Here is a 17,850-nt window from a genome sequence, read left to right on the forward strand (position 1 = left end):
CTTTATCCTCCCTCTCCCCCTCTCCATCCCACCCCTCTAGGTCCTCACAGAGTTCCAGGCTGGGCTCCTTGTGTTATATAGCCGCTTCCCAGTTGCTACCTATTTTAGGGTTAACTTTTTATGGAGGCACACAATAAAATGATTAAAAAGAAAAAAAGAAAACCCGATAAAAAAAAAAAAAAACTTGGCCGAATTTATTTCCTCTAAATGTCCATTAGAGGGCGACATTTGCTTTACTATTATATGACCTGCCTCTGGAGAAATTTGTATGCAGGTCAGGAAGCAACAGTTAGAACTGGACATGGAACAACAGACTGGTTCCAAATAGGAAAAGGAGTATGTCAAGGCTGTATATTGTCACCCTGCTTATTTAACTTCTATGCAGAATACATCATGAGAAATGCTGGGCTGGAAGAAGCACAAGCTGGAATCAAGATTGCCGGGAGAAATATCAATAACCTCAGATATGCAGATGACACCACCCTTATGGCAGAAAGTGAAGAGGAACTAAAAAGCCTCTTGATGAAGGTGAAAGTGGAGAGTGAAAAAGTTGGCTTAAAGCTCAACATTCAGAAAACGAAGATCATGGCATCCGGTCCCATCACTTCATGGCAAATAGATGGGGAAACAGTGGAAACAGTGTCAGACTTTATTTTTCTGGGCTCCAAAATCACTGCAGATGGTGACTGCAGCCATGAAATTCAAAGAAGCTTACTCCTTGGAAGGAAAGTTATGACCAACCTAGATAGCATATTCAAAAGCAGAGACATTACTTTGCCAACAAAGGTCCGTCTAGTCAAGGCTATGGTTTTTCCTGTGGTCATGTATGGATGTGAGAGTTGGACTGTGAAGAAAGTTGAGCACCGAAGAATTGATGCTTTTGAACTGTGGTGTTGGAGAAGACTCTTGAGAGTCCCTTGGACTGCAAGGAGATCCAACCAGTCCATTCTGAAGGAGATCAGGCCTAGGTGTTCTTTGGAAGGAATGATGCTAAAGCTGAAGCTCCAGTACTTTGGCCACCTCATGTGAAGTTGAATCATTGGAAAAGACTGATGCTGGGAGGGATTGGGGGCAGGAGGAGAAGGGGATGACAGAGGATGAGATGGCTGGATGGCATCACCGACTCGATGGACGTGAGTCTGAATGAACTCCAAGAGTTGGTGATGGACAGGGAGGCCTGGCGTGCTGTGATTCATGGGGTCGCAAAGAGTCGGACACGACTGAGCGACTGAACTGAACTGAATAAGATTTAAATCGTATCAAATTTCTTTTCACATTTTTAATCAAATTGAATATCCTTACCTACTTTGACTTCCTATCTCTGTTATAGAAGATGTAGTCACATCTTGTGTCCTCTTTTGATTTGGTCCCTGTGGACTTAACATCGTTCATTAGTATCAATACTTCCAGCCTTGACGCCATTCCCAGTTGTAACCACCAGGCGGCGGTATTGCATAAATAAAGATGCGCTGGAAGGCAAAATTAAGTTAAAACTGCCAAAGCAAAAGGAGTTTCACCAGTAAAGGGCAATTAATTTAAGAAGGAGAGAGAGAAACCAGACATTTCTAGTTCGTATGCAACTCACGGCCCAAGGTCAAAACCCTGTGAGATATAGTACAAAGCAGCTATTCAAGAGCGCAGGAGGAGGCTGACCTGGGGGAAATGCTTGCACAATCTCCTCCTTGCTTTTGTGGCTCCACAGGAGGAGGCGTGTCCACGTTCGTGCACGTGTCTGTGAATAGTTACTGGACAGCTGCCGGCCGGGGTGGGACCGGGCATGGATCTGCTGGATACCGCCTCTGGACAAGTGCATGAGACAGGTTTACAACGGTGCTGCTTGGAGGTCAGCTCTCATTTTACACTGGAAGGAAAGCGGGTCCTGAGCCGGGCAGAGAGCTCGCCTGAGGGCACACCGTTAGGAAGAGGAGCGTTCAGCCAGATGTTCCAGGCGCAGGCCACAACTAGGAACGTTTTTCATTTTCGCACACCCATTACGCACGTGTGTAATACCCGCCCCCCCCTCCCCCCGCCCCAGCACACACACTCGGACACTGAAGCACAAGAAGGATCCAACACAGCAAGCGGCGTTGTACAGTTTAACAGGAAAGTCACCGACTCTTGCAAATCTGATCAGTTACGGCCTTCTCCCTGGAGTAGTACTCAGACTACTGCGTGTGTAATATTTCAAGTGGCGGGGAGAGGTGAGGGAGGAATCGCAGCCCTCTGGAGGCTGTCCATTTATCAGATGCCACATTAAGAATTTCTATTCTGATTGGAGCCTAGAAAGCAACGTAAAGAAAACCAGACGAATTTGGGAAGAGAAGCAAACACGGGCAAACTCCTTCCTCCAAATACAACTGGAGTTTCGTCTCGGGAAAGCGGGAGGGGCTTGGCAGAAAGTCTTGAGAGAGAGGTGGGGCGTCTGACTTGGGTCCCCTCCCCCAGGCCTCGGTTCCCTCCTCTAGTCCCAACCCCTCCTGCTTCCCTACCCATACTCGACTCGCTGGCTTTGGTGTTTGGCACCAAAAGGGTTTGAAAAGGAGCTGCGGACGCCCAAAGCCTGGACGGCGGGAAGGTGGCAACGCACAGTGGCTTTTCCTTTACCTCTTTCTTTAATTCGTCAGCTCCTTAGCCTAACGTTTCGATCCCCCCTTTCCCACCCGCCCAGTCGCTCACTCGCCATCTCTTTCCCCCTCCTCCACCGCGCCCTCGGCGGCTCCTCCAGACCCTCCGCCTCCAGCCCCGCCTCTGCCCGCGCTGGGTTTCACCGGCGGCAGAGTGAAATCAGCAAAGTGACCGCCCCTCTGGGAGATCATTGGTGTAGCCCCTGCCCGTCGCGGCCGATGATTGGTGGGCCGCCCGGGTTATTTGCATGCCGGCAGCAGCCCAGTACCCAGCTGTGCAGGCGGCTGGCTCCGCGCAGAAGTTTGCAGAGAGCTTTCTCGCAGGTCGGTCCCGGACTCGCGCAACGCCGGGAGCCGCCTCCCTCGATCGCCGCCGCCCTGTTCTCTCGGGATCCCTTCTCTGCGGAGAATAGACGCTCTGCTTCAGGAAAGCTGAGGTGGACCAGGGGGGTTGCGGAGGAGGAGCAGCGGAGGATCGTTCCAGTGACAGCTCGGAGTCGGGACGCCGGGAGCGTGGGGCTCTGGCCGCCGCGAATCTCGCCCACCTTTCTGCGGCCGCCGGGTAGGCGGGCGGGCGATGCGGCCGCCGAGCCCCGCGGTGCCGAGAGAAAGGAGGGCGCCCCGGAGAGCCTAGAGCTTGTTTCTGCCCACTTGGGGAAGGGCGCATGGAGTTGTGAGCGCCCCTCGCTCGGCGAGGCCGCCCCGGGCAGGCTCCCCATGGCCGGGACGTACAGCTCGACTTTGAAGACGCTGGAGGACTTGACCTTGGACTCCGGGTATGGGGCCGGGGACTCGTGCCGCTCGCTCAGCCTCTCGTCCTCCAAGTCCAACTCGCAGGCGCTCAACTCTTCGGCGCAGCAACACCGCGGGGCGGCCTGGTGGTGCTACTCCGGCTCCATGAACAGCCGCCACAACAGCTGGGACACGGTGAACACGGTGCTCCCCGAGGACCCCGAAGTGGCCGACCTCTTCTCGCGCTGCCCGCGCCTGCCCGAACTGGAGGAGTTCCCCTGGACCGAGGGAGACGTGGCCCGGGTCCTTCGCAAAGGTGCCGGCGGCCGGCGGCAGCCCCTGTTCTCCGCCGAAGCGGTCAGGCGCCTGGCGGGGCTGCTCCGCCGGGCGCTCATCCGGGTGGCCCGCGAGGCGCAGCGCCTGAGCGTGCTGCACGCCAAGTGCACCCGCTTCGAGGTGCAAAGCGCCGTGCGCCTGGTGCACAGCTGGGCACTGGCCGAGAGCTGCGCGCTGGCCGCGGTCAAGGCCCTGTCCCTATACAGCATGAGCGCGGGCGACGGGCTGCGCCGGGGCAAGTCGGCGCGCTGCGGCCTCACCTTCTCAGTGGGCCGCTTCTTTCGCTGGATGGTGGACACCCGCATCTCCGTGCGAATCCACGAGTACGCGGCCATCTCGCTCACCGCCTGCATGGAGAATCTGGTGGAAGAGATCCGGGCCAGGGTGCTCGCCAGCCAGAGCCCCGACGGCGGAGGGGCCGGAGGCGGGGAGGTGTCCGCTGAGGCCCTGGAGATGGTCATCAACAATGACGCCGAGCTCTGGGGCGTCCTGCAGCCCTATGAGCATCTCATCTGTGGCAAGAACGCCAATGGTAAGCTCGCGGGCTCCGGGCCCGTGGACCGGGCTGGGGGGAAGTCCAACCTGGGCTACGCAGGGGGTGAATTTCCTAGGACCAAGGAGATTCAAGACCTGAGAGAAAGCGTTTGGTCTTTGGGTAGAGGAGTTCATTAAGGAGTCTTTCCCGAGGTTGTTCTTTCGGCGACTGACTTTCGGAGGGCAAAGTAGTGGTTGATCTTCTGCTTCCTGTTCTGCGTCGTGTTGTCGCTGTTGGGGGCCATCCCTGAACCTCTCTTGGCGTGAAGCGGACTGCCTTGTGGCCCTCTGCCTTGCTTGATGGGTCTGTAGTTGGCCTCTTTTCCGGACCACTGGGTAGATCAACTACGGTTCGGTCCTAGTTCTGTCGAATACAGTAGCAGCAGCCAGAGGGTCTGGGCTGCAAAGTCTTCGCTAAGTGGGATGGAAGGAGGGGAAGTGGATACCCTGGACCTGGCCCTGCCACCTTGAGCTTTGCTGGGTTGAAGGATGCCTTTCAGGGCCCTCTGGGGGAAGGTGGAGAGGTAGTGGTGGGTTCTTGACTCTGAGCCCAGGGTTATGGAACATGGTGACTTCTGAACCCCCTTCCCAGTAAAGGGAATCACATGCCAGTTCCCAGACCTGGTTTTCCAAGCTGTCACCAACCAAGTGAGCAATTAATTAAAACCCTATGTTGTATTAAGTGCATGACCTTCTAGACTTTGCTGAAAGGATGACCCCATAGTCATCAACCGAGCTAGGGGGAAGCGGGGTGGGGGATGGGCAGACAGCATGGTGTCAAGTGCCAGAAAGAAACCTTTGGGTAGTTGCCTTTCTCTGAAAGAGGACATAGCTTCAGTGCAAAGAGTGGTAGGGAAGCACTTGACCTTTTCACTGGAAAGGTTACGGTGTGACCTGGGTTCAACAGTAAACTGCCTACCAGACTCCAACTTCAGGAGTCAGCAAACCATCAGTTCTCTAGAATGATACTTTGGCTAAACATCCTTACAGTCTGATTGGAGGGCGATTTTAGGGGCTGCATTCAGTGGCAAGTAAGTGGTACAGAGGAAGAGGCCAGGTGGGTATGGAAAAGGCATAAAGGGAGTCATATTTAAGTGTGGTTTTACATAATTGTAATAGCGAAAATCTTAAATTAGCACTTAACAGTGTGTCAGTCTCTGTTTCTAGCACTTTAATATAAACTTAAGTTTAATATATAAACTTAAGTAATCCCAGCCACCCTATTAGGTAGGTACCTATAGTATTATCCCCATTAGATAGATGGGGAAACTGAGGTACCCAGCAGTCAAGTAATTAACCCAAGCTTACACGGATATTAAGTGACAAGAATTTGAACCCAGGCAGGCTCCAGAGTTCAAGCTTTTAGCCACCGGAGGAGAGGAAGCAGCTTTGTTTTCATTGATCCAATCTCCAAGGGGAGCAGTTGACAACTAAAGACTTCATTTTGAAGACAGTCTGTCGTTACCCACATGGCTGACTTTGACTTTCTTGGGTTTTATTTTCAATTCTGACACAACTGAAAGGAGATGCCAGGAAGGGCAAGAAGAGCACTTGCCTTTTCATTTTCCTCCTCTTAGGTCAGAGTTGAGGTCAGTCCAGAATCTCAGCTGATGATGTCACAGCTGATAATTGTGCTTTGCCCTGCAGGTTTGTGGCATCAGCACGGAGAACACAGGCTCCAGGAGAGGAAGTAGAGGGCAGGGGGATTTCCATACGGTTGTCAGAGCCCAGGGGAAGCAGCCTGAACTTTTGGCTGAGGGGAGGCCCAGTCTGAACTCAAAGAAGGAAGACTCCTAGAAGAAAAAAACAAGGCCTAAGGTGGATAATAGGTGAGAAACAAACAAAACATGCCCTTCACACAGAACTGGTGCCCCTCAGGTTGAGAGGCTTCTCGGTTGTTCTAACTGTGAATTGAAGTTGTTAAGAGCAGCTGCCTCCTCGGGGCCCTCTGAAAATTCAGAATGTGACAAGTGGCTAGAACACAGGTGTCTTCCGTGAACGGGCTTATTTCCTATCTAGGGTCATCACTCCTTGGGATTTTCTTTACAGGGTGGGGTTTTGACCCCGTGATTTGACCTCTTCCCCTCCATCCGACACCCCAAACAATCTTTCTTAAGCCATGGTAGTTGAGACAGCAGGGCTCTTGTGTGACAGACACACATCTCCAGGATGCCCAGAGCAAGTGTGTCCCTCTGCTCACTTCTCAGTCTCCAGGGAGCTCTCCAGTGAGACAGGTGACTATTTGCTTCCCCTGAGTAATATGGATGCTCATTTTTTATACATGAAAACCTGAGGGTGGCCCCAGGAAACAATAACCAGGCTCATTTATTAAGTCCCTTTAGACAAAGTGAAATGAATGTCTAGTAGAGAGGCAATGAATTACTTATGCCCAAGAGCTGACTTCAGAGGGAAGCACAAACTGCTTAGGAAGGAAGTGGAGAGAATCTAAACCTTTGTTGTACCGAAGTAAGCCAAGGCCAGCAAGGTTACCGTCTACAGCTGAAGTCTAACTGGCAGATGGCCACACATGGGAGAGTTGCTGGCTCACAGTCTTGTCCTGCTGGTCTTCCCTTCAAATTATATATTTATTGTTGTTATGCCTGCTAATTATACGGCAAGGGCACATGCATTTGAGTCAGCTATATAGGGCTCTTAAACTTTTAATGTCTTCCAGCCGGGAATTCAAGAACCCTAATCCATCTAGTCCAATCCATTACTCAGAGTACTGGGCAAATATGGTTTTGCTCAACCCAAGATGGATGATAAAAGTTCTATGGTGTTTATAAAACATGATCTCAGCTTCATAGTGCAGCAGGAGTTATATATCGCTTGCTCATTTGGTATCGATGTGCCTGTTCCCAGGGCAGTGTCATTAAGTGATGCTATCTTCGTGGCTTCCTTAAGAGAGGTAGAAAAACCACTTTAATAGAGTGGTATTTATAAACAGGGAGCTGGCAGAAAATAGAAGCTTCTCTCATCCACACCTCCCTTCTTCCCTCCCTCGCTCATTGTTGTATGTCAGTTTGATGCTGAGCATCGCTTGGGGTTTCTCCCTGGCCATTTTTCTTACTAAATGCTCACGAATGTCCATGGCCTTGGAGAGAATTTCCTTCCATTCAGAGATGCTAGGTTAAATGATAGGGTTTTGATGAGAATATTCCTACTCCAAAGCAGTAACCAGGATGTACATGAAAGGAGCTCCATCATAATGGTAAGGAGCAAAAACTTTGGAATCGCAGTAAGGATTTGAAGCTCACCTCTGCTATTTCTATGAGTGACCTGGGCCATATTTCTTAACCATTCTAAGCCTCAATTTTGTTATCTGTAAAATGGGGGATAATAACAGCACTTAACTCCTCAGGTTGGTGTGAGGACTGGATGATATCATAGATTTAAAGATTGAATCACATAGTAAATGCTTAATAAATAGTTGCGGTTCATTCAACAAATATTTATTGACCACGGACCCTGTCTGCACCACTATTAAAAGTACTGTGGATTAATTGGGGGAGGGGGAGGGTCCTCCTCTCATGAAGTGAACTAATGGAGGAGACAAGGAAAAAGTGAACAAATAGGGAGTTACTTTTAGCAGTAACTGTTATTAACAATCACCAAAAGCAAAGTAATGGGATGGTACGACTGGGACTAATTTAAATGATGGCCAAGGAAGGCCTTTCTGAAATTTCATTAGGAATAGATAATATATCAATACTGCTGCTGTCTAAGGATCTCAAAGGAAAAAAAAAAGTGAGGACCTTTCTGAATTATTTGCTTATTTATCAGCTGAGGCAAATCCCAACAATCTCATTTGCAGCGGAGAAATGAAAGGGCTGCGTCTAGAAAGCTCTTCTAGTTGTGGGACTCATATAACACCGAGCTTATAGGATGGGTTTCCGTCTTGATAATCAACTCCAGGAGCAAGGGTTAATTGAGCCGCTAGTTGCTGTTTAATCAGTTTCCACACCTGCGTGGTTTGGGGAGGGGGAGCAGCTACCCTCCTTTTTAACTGTTTTATTGAAGCCAAGAGAGCTAGTAAAACTGAAACAAAGCAAGCTTGTGGAAACGCAGACTTTTTTTTCCCTCCCTCTTGAATGCCTGAGAAATGCAGCCCAGCTTTAAGTTGTTAGAAGAACAAAGTGGGGTTGTTCGGCCTCCTCCAGGAGTTTTACCTGCCTCCACACCAGCGGAAGGGCCACCTTTCTGTGAATTTCCCCACACCCAGGGCAGGTTCCTGAGTCGTTTCCTGCGCGTGTCACCCCCATCACTCTGTGGGCTCATGGGCATCCGTGCCTCCCCTGTGCCTCCCACGGGGTCTGGCACAGAGCGACACTCCAGGAGTGGCAGTCGGACAAATGATTGATCCCACCATGCAAAATGTTTAATTCCAGAACTTCATTTGAAATCCTTTGACCCCCTCAGAAGACTCTTCCCCGCTTTCTACCATGGTTGAGAATTTCAAGTTCTCGGTGGAGAGAGGCAGCATTTTGGAGGGTACCCAAACCATGGGGACATCATTCAATCTTTTGATCCTCTAATCGTGAGCAGGGTTCCCTACACTATGATGAGTCAGTGTACATAAGGATTTCGGGTCACAGGAGCTTCCTTCAGTGTGCAGTACCCACAAGTGGGGGTTTCACAGCAGCCGTCTAACTGGCCACAGATAGATCCACAGGAAGACTGAGTTCAAAGAGGCACTCAGTTCCCCTAAGAATAGCAATACCAATCCCATCTTGCCTGCAGAGCTGCCCTAGAGGGCAGTCTGTGGATGACTGTTGCTCAAAGGGCTTCCTAGGTGGCTCAGTAGTAAAGCACCCACCTGCCAATGCAGGAGACCCAGGTTCGATCCCTGGGTCAGGAAGATCCCCTGGAGAAGGAAATGGCAACCCCATTCAGTATGCTTGCCTGGAGAATCCCATGGACAGAGGAGCCTGGTGGGCTATAGGCTATGGGGTCACAAAGAATCGGGCACGACTGAGTGAGCATAGTGCAGCACTGCTCAGAAGAGGTTGCATCTGTGTTGCATGTCATCTGCCTCCAGTCTGAGGATGGCACTAAGGCATTCAACTACCTTCTCATCCAGGGATGCATGGACAACATCTCAGGTCTGAAATAAGCCAGGGACACTGGGCTGCAAATCCTCAGGCTGGTCCTTATCCCATTTCCCCATCAGTACCTGTCCTTCCCCCAGCTGGGGCTGTGGGCGAGTGCTCTGTCTCTGTTGCCACACTCCTCCAGCTGTAATAACAGGCCTGACCTCTGCACAGCTCAGAAACCTTTTCATCTGGGATCTTGCCCACTGCCTATAAAAACCCATCGAGTGGGATGCTCTTTCACAGGAGGGTCTCTGGGAACACAGGATTCACAGCTTGGTGATGGCCGGGCCAGGGCCAAGCCCCATGTCACTCACGCCCTAGGCCTGTGAAGAGTCCTAGAAACAAAGGTAGAGAGGGACAGGGCAGTATTTGCCCCTCTGCCAGTGGAGGCGAGGGTCAGACTCACAGACTCAGTGGTCCCTATCGTAGATCTTGCTTGTTAATGGCCTGCTGTCTCCAGGCACTTTACATCCTTTAGGCCAGAGAATCTTCACAACCAAGGTGAAAACCAGGCATCAAGGCCCAAGAATGGATCTCCCTCCAGAGGATGTGTTATGCTGTTTAAACGCTGCTTGCTGGTGGGCCCAGAGTGTCCCTCAGGTGGCATCCATTTTCAGGCGCCTTTATTGCTACTCCTGAGGGGTGGGGAGCTCTGCCGCCCAGTGTCAGCTGCCAAGTGATCAACAAGCTTAGCCGAATGGAAAAGCTGCCGCCTCCATCTTCCAAGAACAGGGAGAGCCAGCTTGGAGGAGGACACCCAGTGGGAAAGAACCCAAAGGGAGCCCATGTTTAGGCCACTGGCCTCAGGACACTCAACTCATTTGCTCTGGAGCCGGCAGAAAGTCTTCTGAGAAGGGGCCTTTGATTTCCTCTGAGTCCCCTACCGTGTTGGGCCGTTGGTGAAACGTCAGAGCCAGGAGCACAGGGAGAGAAGGAATCGGCGTAGCAAGCGTGGAGATGCTCCGGCTTTGAAGTCTGAGCTGGGTCCCAAATTGCCTTGCCTCTTACCAGGGCCTGGAGCAAGTCACTTCAAGTCCGCGACTATAAAGCGAGGGCCGGCTCTCATCCACAGGCGGTTGTGCCCCGTGAATACTCACTGCTCCCAGGACGTCAGAGCTGACGCTGGGATGAGCGTTGAGAACTTGCCCAGGGTGGGGCGGCCTGGGTGTCATTCCTGGCTCCCTCCCTTGTGAGTTGCATGATCCCAGGCAGGGTCACTGCTATGCTTTGGTTTCTTCCTCCGTAACAGGATTTGGACTGCGTCGCTTTTTTTTTTTTTAATTTTGGCCTCACTGAATCTTGGTTGTGGTGCACGGGCTTTTCTCTAGTTGCCACACGTGGGGGTTTCTCTAGTTGTGACACAAGGGCTTTGTTACTGTGCAACATTTGGGATCTTTGTTCCCCAACCAGGGATCAAGCCTGCATACCCTGCCTTGGGAGGCGGATTCTTAACTGCTGGGCCACCAGGGAATCCCTGGACTGGGTACATTGTGTTGCAGGGCTGTCTTGTGCCCTGAAGTATACTTAGCAGCATCCCAGCCCCACCCGCTAGATGCCAGTAGCATCCTCCCTGCCCCACTCTCCCCACCCCAGCTGGCCAGTTGTGACAATCAAAAATATCTCTAGACACTGACAGATGTCTGTTAGGGGGTGCGGAATTGCCCCTGGTTGAGAAATACTGCTCTGTAGTAGAGCTGAAAAGAGTACACAACTCGTAGGATGTTTGGGAGGATTTACTAAAGGTCTCTGCAAGGGACTTTGCATTGGGCCTGCACATAAAACAATCATTCTAATCACTGTTACATTTTTTGCAAACTGTATTGCATGCACCCGTCGAGTTCACTTTTTGCAGGAGGGAGCTTTGGTAGTGCAGGGGAGGCCCGTGACCCAAATCCCAGGGTGACAAGGATGAGTCACACAGCTTTCCTGGGTGACTAATTGGGAGGAGGAAGTTACCGAATCTGGAAAAGGCACCTTTGCACCCTGCTCGGTTATGCCTCCTCTTGGCCTCAAGTTGAAGCGGGCTGGCAGTGAGAGCCGACCCTCCCTCTGAGCTCGAGGCTGACCCTGCTGGAGGACAGTGATGGCGCAGACTCAAAGCTGCGCTCATTCTGCTGGGGAGTCACTCTGCTGTGTGTCTGGGACCCCGCCTCGTGCAGCTGCCAAGCCCTGAGCCACAGGACAGCAGGTGTTTTGTGTTTGCCGGCCTGTCATGTAAACATACTTTGTGGTCTTCTTGCTTGTTTTAAAAAAGGCCTAAATGGTTTTGCAACTTTGGCGGTAGGCTTGGAGCAGCTTCCCGAATTGGGAGGAGAAGCTTCAGAAACACCACCCGAGTAAGCCTGAGGAATGCCACGCCGGCCTCGTTAATCAGCTGCTTGCCGAGCGCCAGCTACATCCAAGGCCACGGAGACAGATGGGAGGAGGACGGGAATGGATCTTGCCCATCAAGAAGTTTAGAATCTAGTAGAGACGGCAAGGGGCTTCCCTGGTGGTCCATATGGTAAAGAATCCTCCTGCAATGCAGGAGACCTGGGTTCGCCCCTTGGGTTGAGAAGATCCCCTGGAGAAGGGTATGTCTACCCACTCCAGTATCCCTGCCTGGGAAATCCCAGGGACAGAGGAGCCTAGCAGGTTACAGTCCATGGGGTCGCAAAGAGTCAGGCATGACGGAGTGACCATGCACACACGCCGGAAAAGCAAAGCATGTCCATGGATCCTTCCAAGGATGTTTAGGGTCCTTACATTCAAATGACAGGTGATGCTAAAGCCACATCTTCCCCGCTGCCCATTAGGGGTGTTTTTCATGAGCCATTTTACTTAATCCTCCCAAGCCACTCTGTAAGACAGATATACTGTCCACCCCATAGATGGGGACCTTGAAGCTTTGGGTGACTGCACAGCTCAAAGGGGAGAGGTGAGCCCTGGCTGGGTGGGAGGGAGGGAGTCGGGGATGCTTTGTGGAGGATGTGGCATGTGGTCAGGGGCACTTGGGCGGGCCGGGCTGTGATGGGGAAGGAGAAGTGGTGCTGAGAGCATGCAGGCTTCCAGGCAGAGGGAACAGTGTGAGCAAAGACCTGGAAGCCAGTGCGTATGTGTTGGAAAAGTGACCCTCTTTGGCTGGAAGGTTCAGACGCATGACGAGGAGGAGCAGGGCAGATAACACAGCAGAGAGGAAAACTTTCCCACATCTTTTATCCAGATGTTCAGGAGCCTGCCAGAGCTCAGGAAGAGAGTTTTCCAAAACTCATTTTTATAATTCAGAAATGGAGTGTGTCTGCTCCCCAGCGCATCGTAACCACAGCCTCAGACCTCCCATTACCCTTCTTGTTGATTGAAAGCTTGACCTCAGAAATGCCCCCCGGCCTCTGTCCTAAGACTACAAGTAAGGAAAGAAGACGTTTACCCTAGCAGACCTGGTTTGAGAGGGCCTGAAGAGCGAGGCTGCCATCAACTTTACTTCCCTCATGCAATTTGACTTCTGACCTGGCATTTCTTGCAAGGCCCTGAATGTAGCATTTCAAGCCAAAGCAGTCCCAACAGGGAATGAAGACTGGGGCTGGCATACCTGTTAAATGAGGCTGTTGGCCTGACTCTTGCCAAGGTAGGATTCTCAAACATAGAGGCAGAGAGGGACAGAAAACAGGATAAGAGGGTCCCAGAACTTTAGATTTGTGCTTGGTATGTTCAGCTTCCAGTTTGGAGCATATCATTTTGAAAACAACAGCTCAATTCTGAGAGATTTAGTCACCTTCTCAAGGTGCTGAAGGTGTTTCCAGAGCACTGATAATCAGATTTCAGTCCTGTTAACTGTTTGATATTGTGGAAACCACCTTCGAGCTCAGTGCCACCTGGACTGAACTCCCTAGAGTCCACCTGAATTCCGCTGACAGTAGTGAAATGAGATAGATCATCAATGGCTTAGCCCATAACTCGGGTGTTAGACCTTTTCCTGACCCCAGTGTTACAAAGGAATTTGTCACTTGAAAGAGAAATCTCTTGAATATTTTGCATGCTCTCTCTCTATATACACACACACAATATATATATATACACACATACAATCATTTATGGTTAATGGTTTTAGTCCATTGTTTTCTAAAATTGAGTTAGGCAAGAGGTTAGGGGTAGGGGGTGGTCAGGTTCATGATGAAAAAATTACATAGGAAAGCTGAATTTGGAAGTACCAGAGGTAGAAGGTTAGGGGTGGGGAGAGATTAAAGAGGACCACAAGGAGAGTGAAATAGGTCTTTTAGTGCGTGAAAATCGTCCCTAAAATTGAGGCAGCGAAGTTTTGTTGAAATTTTTACAACTTTTCTCCTGTATCTTTTAAGATAGTGAAAGCATTATTTGCAGTGAGAGCTGTTCATGAAGACACGTTTCACAGACCAAGCAAGTGTATATGCACAAGCATTGTGGACCCTCCGGTTCAGAGAGTGAAGGCTGTGGATCCAGAAAATTCTGGGTTGGAGCTTGGCCTCTCCATGACCTGGAGTGAATCACTCCATCTTCTTGGCTCTCTGTTACTTATCTGTGGCCTGAAGAGGTTGGACTAGATTCTCCAAGGGCCCCTCTGTCTCCGACAATGTTTCTAGACCCCACGTGGATATTGTGAAGTCACTTTCCTAAGGTCGAGCCCTGTAATTAGTATCCTTGGGAAAGAAATGGCCCGGGATGAGGCTGGCCAAGCTCTCGAAAAGATGGCCCGGGTAGTAGGACCAGACACCATCCTTTGTATATTAGGATTAACTGTGATTACTCTGCTTAGAGTTTTCTTCCCCCACTTTCCTCAGAAGGTGAGTTCTGTCTACTCTTGGCCAACCCACCCCTCCAGTGTTCAGCAGCTGCGTCCAGGTCCTGGCTGGCCTGCTGGGTGGTGGGATCAGCCCCGAGGTGACTTCATGCAGCCGGTGTCTGCAGCCTGCCTACCCGGCCTCAGATATTTATAGCAGGGAGCAGCTAGGGAAAAAAAATTAAATATGCTACACCCTTCTTTATACTGTGTGGGACAGAGACAGGCATTGTGAGGAATTTAGAAGGCAGGGCAGTATAATCCAGCAAGATATTTTTAAATGCTGTTTGTTGCAGTTGGCAGGGCCGGTTCTTCAAAGGCAGGGAAAGTGAGAGAAAGTGAGGATGACAGGCTGCCAGGAATTCTGAAATTGAGATGGGCAGCTCGGTAGCCCAAGGGGTACAGGTTCTGAACCCCGATTTCCTTCAGTCGCAGAGTTTGAGCAGGGCTTGGGGAGGTCCCCACCAGAGCCGGGTGAGCGGGGCGGCTTGTCCCTCTCCCCACCCCGGCCCGTCTAACTCTATGAATTCCCAAGTTCAAGGTGAATCAAATGTGCTGGAGAAGCAGAAGTCATGACTGAAAAAAAGTGGCTCCTGTGAAAAGAGAGACCCGGTGCTGCTGCTTTAACTCATTTCAGCAGCCAGGAAAACCACGTTGTACGTGGGGACACCATTTGGAAGCAAGTTGCTCGCAGCTGTTCTCCTGGATGTGCGATCTCTCCAGGACGAGCCAGGCAGGCCAGGGCTGTGTCGGGACCCAGTTCAGTAGCAGGTGAGAGGGCCTCCGGGGTAGAGCTCCCCCTGGAAAGATGACAGAGACGCCCCACCCCCCTGCCTCCACCACCTGTCCCACGGATGCTTGTAACTATCCTGGGAGAAGCTGCCGTGGTTTCTACCGTGTTGGTCTTGCAGGACACAGGGTGGTTATGGTGGGAGGGTCTGGGGATTGGGATCCAGGGAGACGCTAAGAGTTTGATTTCGAGTGCATCAACTTTTTTGTTCAGCATGTATGTATTGAGGATTTCCTGTGTGCAGTGTTAGAACAAATGAATATGAGAGACTCGAAGGAGGGGAGGGTGCAGGCCCAGAGGATCATGAGGAGGAGGAAAGCCTGCTGGAGGAGACCCGGTGAGGCCTGCCAGGCTGGTGAAGACAGCTCTGGGCAGAGGGAGCAGCAAGTGTGGGGTGAGGCCCTGGAGGCCGGCGGGACACGTGACAGGAGCCGGGTATATACGTATTAAGGAGATGTGATCAGAGACGGGAGGGAGGGAGTGGTCAGCCAGGTAGGGCCTTGGAGGCCACTGCGTGGCACCTTGGCTTCCAATTCTAAGTCTGCTGGGAGCCCCTGGAGGGGCCGAGGCCCAGGAATGACATGGTCTGATGTACATTTTAACAAGATCACGCTCTCTGCCATGTTGGAAATGAACTGGAGCATCAAGCAGGGGTGCAGCATGACTGCTCAGGACCCTTTGGTGGTGATCCAGGTAAGAGGATGGTGGCTTGGGTGTCAGTGGAGGAGGTTATTGATGTATGTTTTGTTTGTTTGTTTAAGATTTTTTTCATGTGGGCCATTTTCAAAGTCTGTATTGAATTTGTTTCGATACTGCTTCTGTTTTACGTTTTGGGTTTTTGGCTGCAAGGCAGGCGGGATCCTAGCTCCCTGACCAGGGACTGAACTCACACCGCCTGTACTGGAAGGCGAAGTCTTAACCCTCGGACCTCCAGGGAAGTCCCAGTGGTGCATTTTGAAGTCCGAGCCAGCGGGACTTGCCAATAGCTTGGATGTGAGGGATGAATGAGGAATCCGTGTGACCCCAAGGTGTATGGTCTGAGCAACTGAAAGAGAGAGTGGTCGTGGATTGAAAGGGGAGCAGCTCTGTACGGAAGAAGCAGGGCTGAGCCAGAGACCCAGGTGTGGTTTTGGTTGCTTGTCTCAAACTTGATACAGAGAGATCAAGCAGGAGGGTGGCCGCCTGTCCCCTTGACTGGGAGGAAAGGCCACGGCGAACACCTGTAGTCACTGTGGATTGACTCGCTGCCCTCCTTTGCCTTCCCGGAGGATAGGCACTGTGCAGCAGGGCCTGTTAGGACGTCAGGCAGTGCAGATTTAATTTTCAGTCTTATCATTCTTTGGTTGATGGCCTTAAGAGCCCCCCGAAATTTTGTCTTCTAGCGTCTTCACAGGCAGCCAGCAGCCTTTAATGAAGATCGTCAGATGCATTGTTTCCTGTCATTAGTGTGAGGTCTGTTTAATTAGGCCCGGTTGTTCTATGGATTGTTGTGACTTTGAACATGTGTCCTTCTGTTCTGGAAAAGCGAGTTTCCATTTCCAAGCAGCTTTGGATTCCTGGAGGTCAAGTCTGGGTCAGAAATTTAGCCGGAAAGAGAATCACTGGGGGTGATTTGAGAGGGCACAGGGGCCCGGAGGGGTCTCAGAAAGACCTTGGGAGTAACCAGGTGTCGGTGAGATGACTTGACCCCTGCTGCTCAGGTGACATCGGTGGCTAAGAGATGGAATCTGAGAGTCACCGTTGCCTCATAGCCAACTGGTTACTTCATCTCTGAACCTCAGTCTTCCTCTTCTGTTTAATGGTTATACCATGGTTCCTAACTTAGAGTTGTTTCAGGGACTCTTAACCCTGGATTCACACTAGAATCACCTGAAGAGCTTTTAAAAAGAAAAAGTGTGTGTGTGTGTGAAGGCCCCATCTCAGAAATTCTGATATAAATGGCCTGGAATAGGAACCAGACTGTGTGGGTGGTAGTTCTTGGGAGAGTCTGATGCTCTTTGAGCACTGAGACATTAGCTATTATTCGTGGTAAAACGAAATCATTGTTCTAGAGCATTCGAGTCTGCCCCACCCAGGATGGTGACTTCCCTTCACTTCCCAGCCATGCTGATTTGGCTTGCTCCTCTGGCGGGATCACCAAAACACACCCAAGAGCAGCTTGAGCTGTGAGGTTCGCATGAAAAGAGCATGGTTAGATCTAGAATGGCAGTGGCACCATGTAATGACATTACCCAGCCTGCTGCTGAAAGAGGGAGATTAATTCCATCTTTCAGAGGAGGAAACCAAGGCTCAGGGAATTTCAGTCTCTTGTTCAAAGTCATACAGCTAATGACAGGTAGGAACGATAATAAACGCCGGCAGCCTCACCCCTGATTCCCCACTCAGTCACACCCTGTTGCCTCCCAACCCAGAGAAGCTGAGAAACTCAATGCTCAGCTCCGATCTCCAGTGCATGCCTGCTACGTGTTGAGCCTTTACAAAGTCCCAGCCCTTGCCACATGCTTCACGTGTATGGTATTGAGTAGTCTATGATTGCCAGGTGAGGTTTGTAGTCTTCTTAATCTCATTTGGGGCTTCCCTGGTGGCTCAGACGATAAAGCATCTGCCTGCAATGCGGGAGACCTGGGTTCGATCCCTGGGTCGGAAAGATCCCCTGGAGAAGGAAATGGCAACCCACTCCAGTATTCTTGCCTGGAGAATCCCATGGACGGAGGAGCCTGGTGGGCTACAGTCCATGGGGTCGCAAAGAGTTGGACACTACTGAGCAACTTCACTTCACTTCACTAATCTCATTTGACAGCTGAAGAGACTGGGGCTCAGAGAGGTCAAGATAGCATAGCTGGCAGATCAGCTGGGCTCAGAGGTCTTCATTCACCAGGCTGCCTCTGTCCTCAGCGGCAGCCTGGGTGGGGGTGAAGCACATGCAGAGATTTCCTGAGCCAAGAAATG

At 51.1% G+C, this 17,850-nt stretch overlaps 1 protein-coding gene across 1 annotated transcript in view; it reads left to right on the forward strand.

The window, feature by feature from the left end:
* The first annotated feature begins 2,829 nt into the window (after positions 1–2,829).
* Positions 2,830–17,850, forward strand: part of ABTB2 (ankyrin repeat and BTB domain containing 2) — a 187,255-nt gene continuing 172,234 nt past the window's right edge. Inside the window, 1 exon segment of the mRNA XM_070383573.1 lies at positions 2,830–4,224. Coding sequence (XP_070239674.1) covers positions 2,844–4,224 — 1,381 coding nt within the window. The 5' untranslated portion in view covers positions 2,830–2,843.

This window comes from Bos mutus, chromosome 15 (assembly GCF_027580195.1).
Source record: "Bos mutus isolate GX-2022 chromosome 15, NWIPB_WYAK_1.1, whole genome shotgun sequence".
Lineage (NCBI taxonomy): Eukaryota > Metazoa > Chordata > Mammalia > Artiodactyla > Bovidae > Bos > Bos mutus.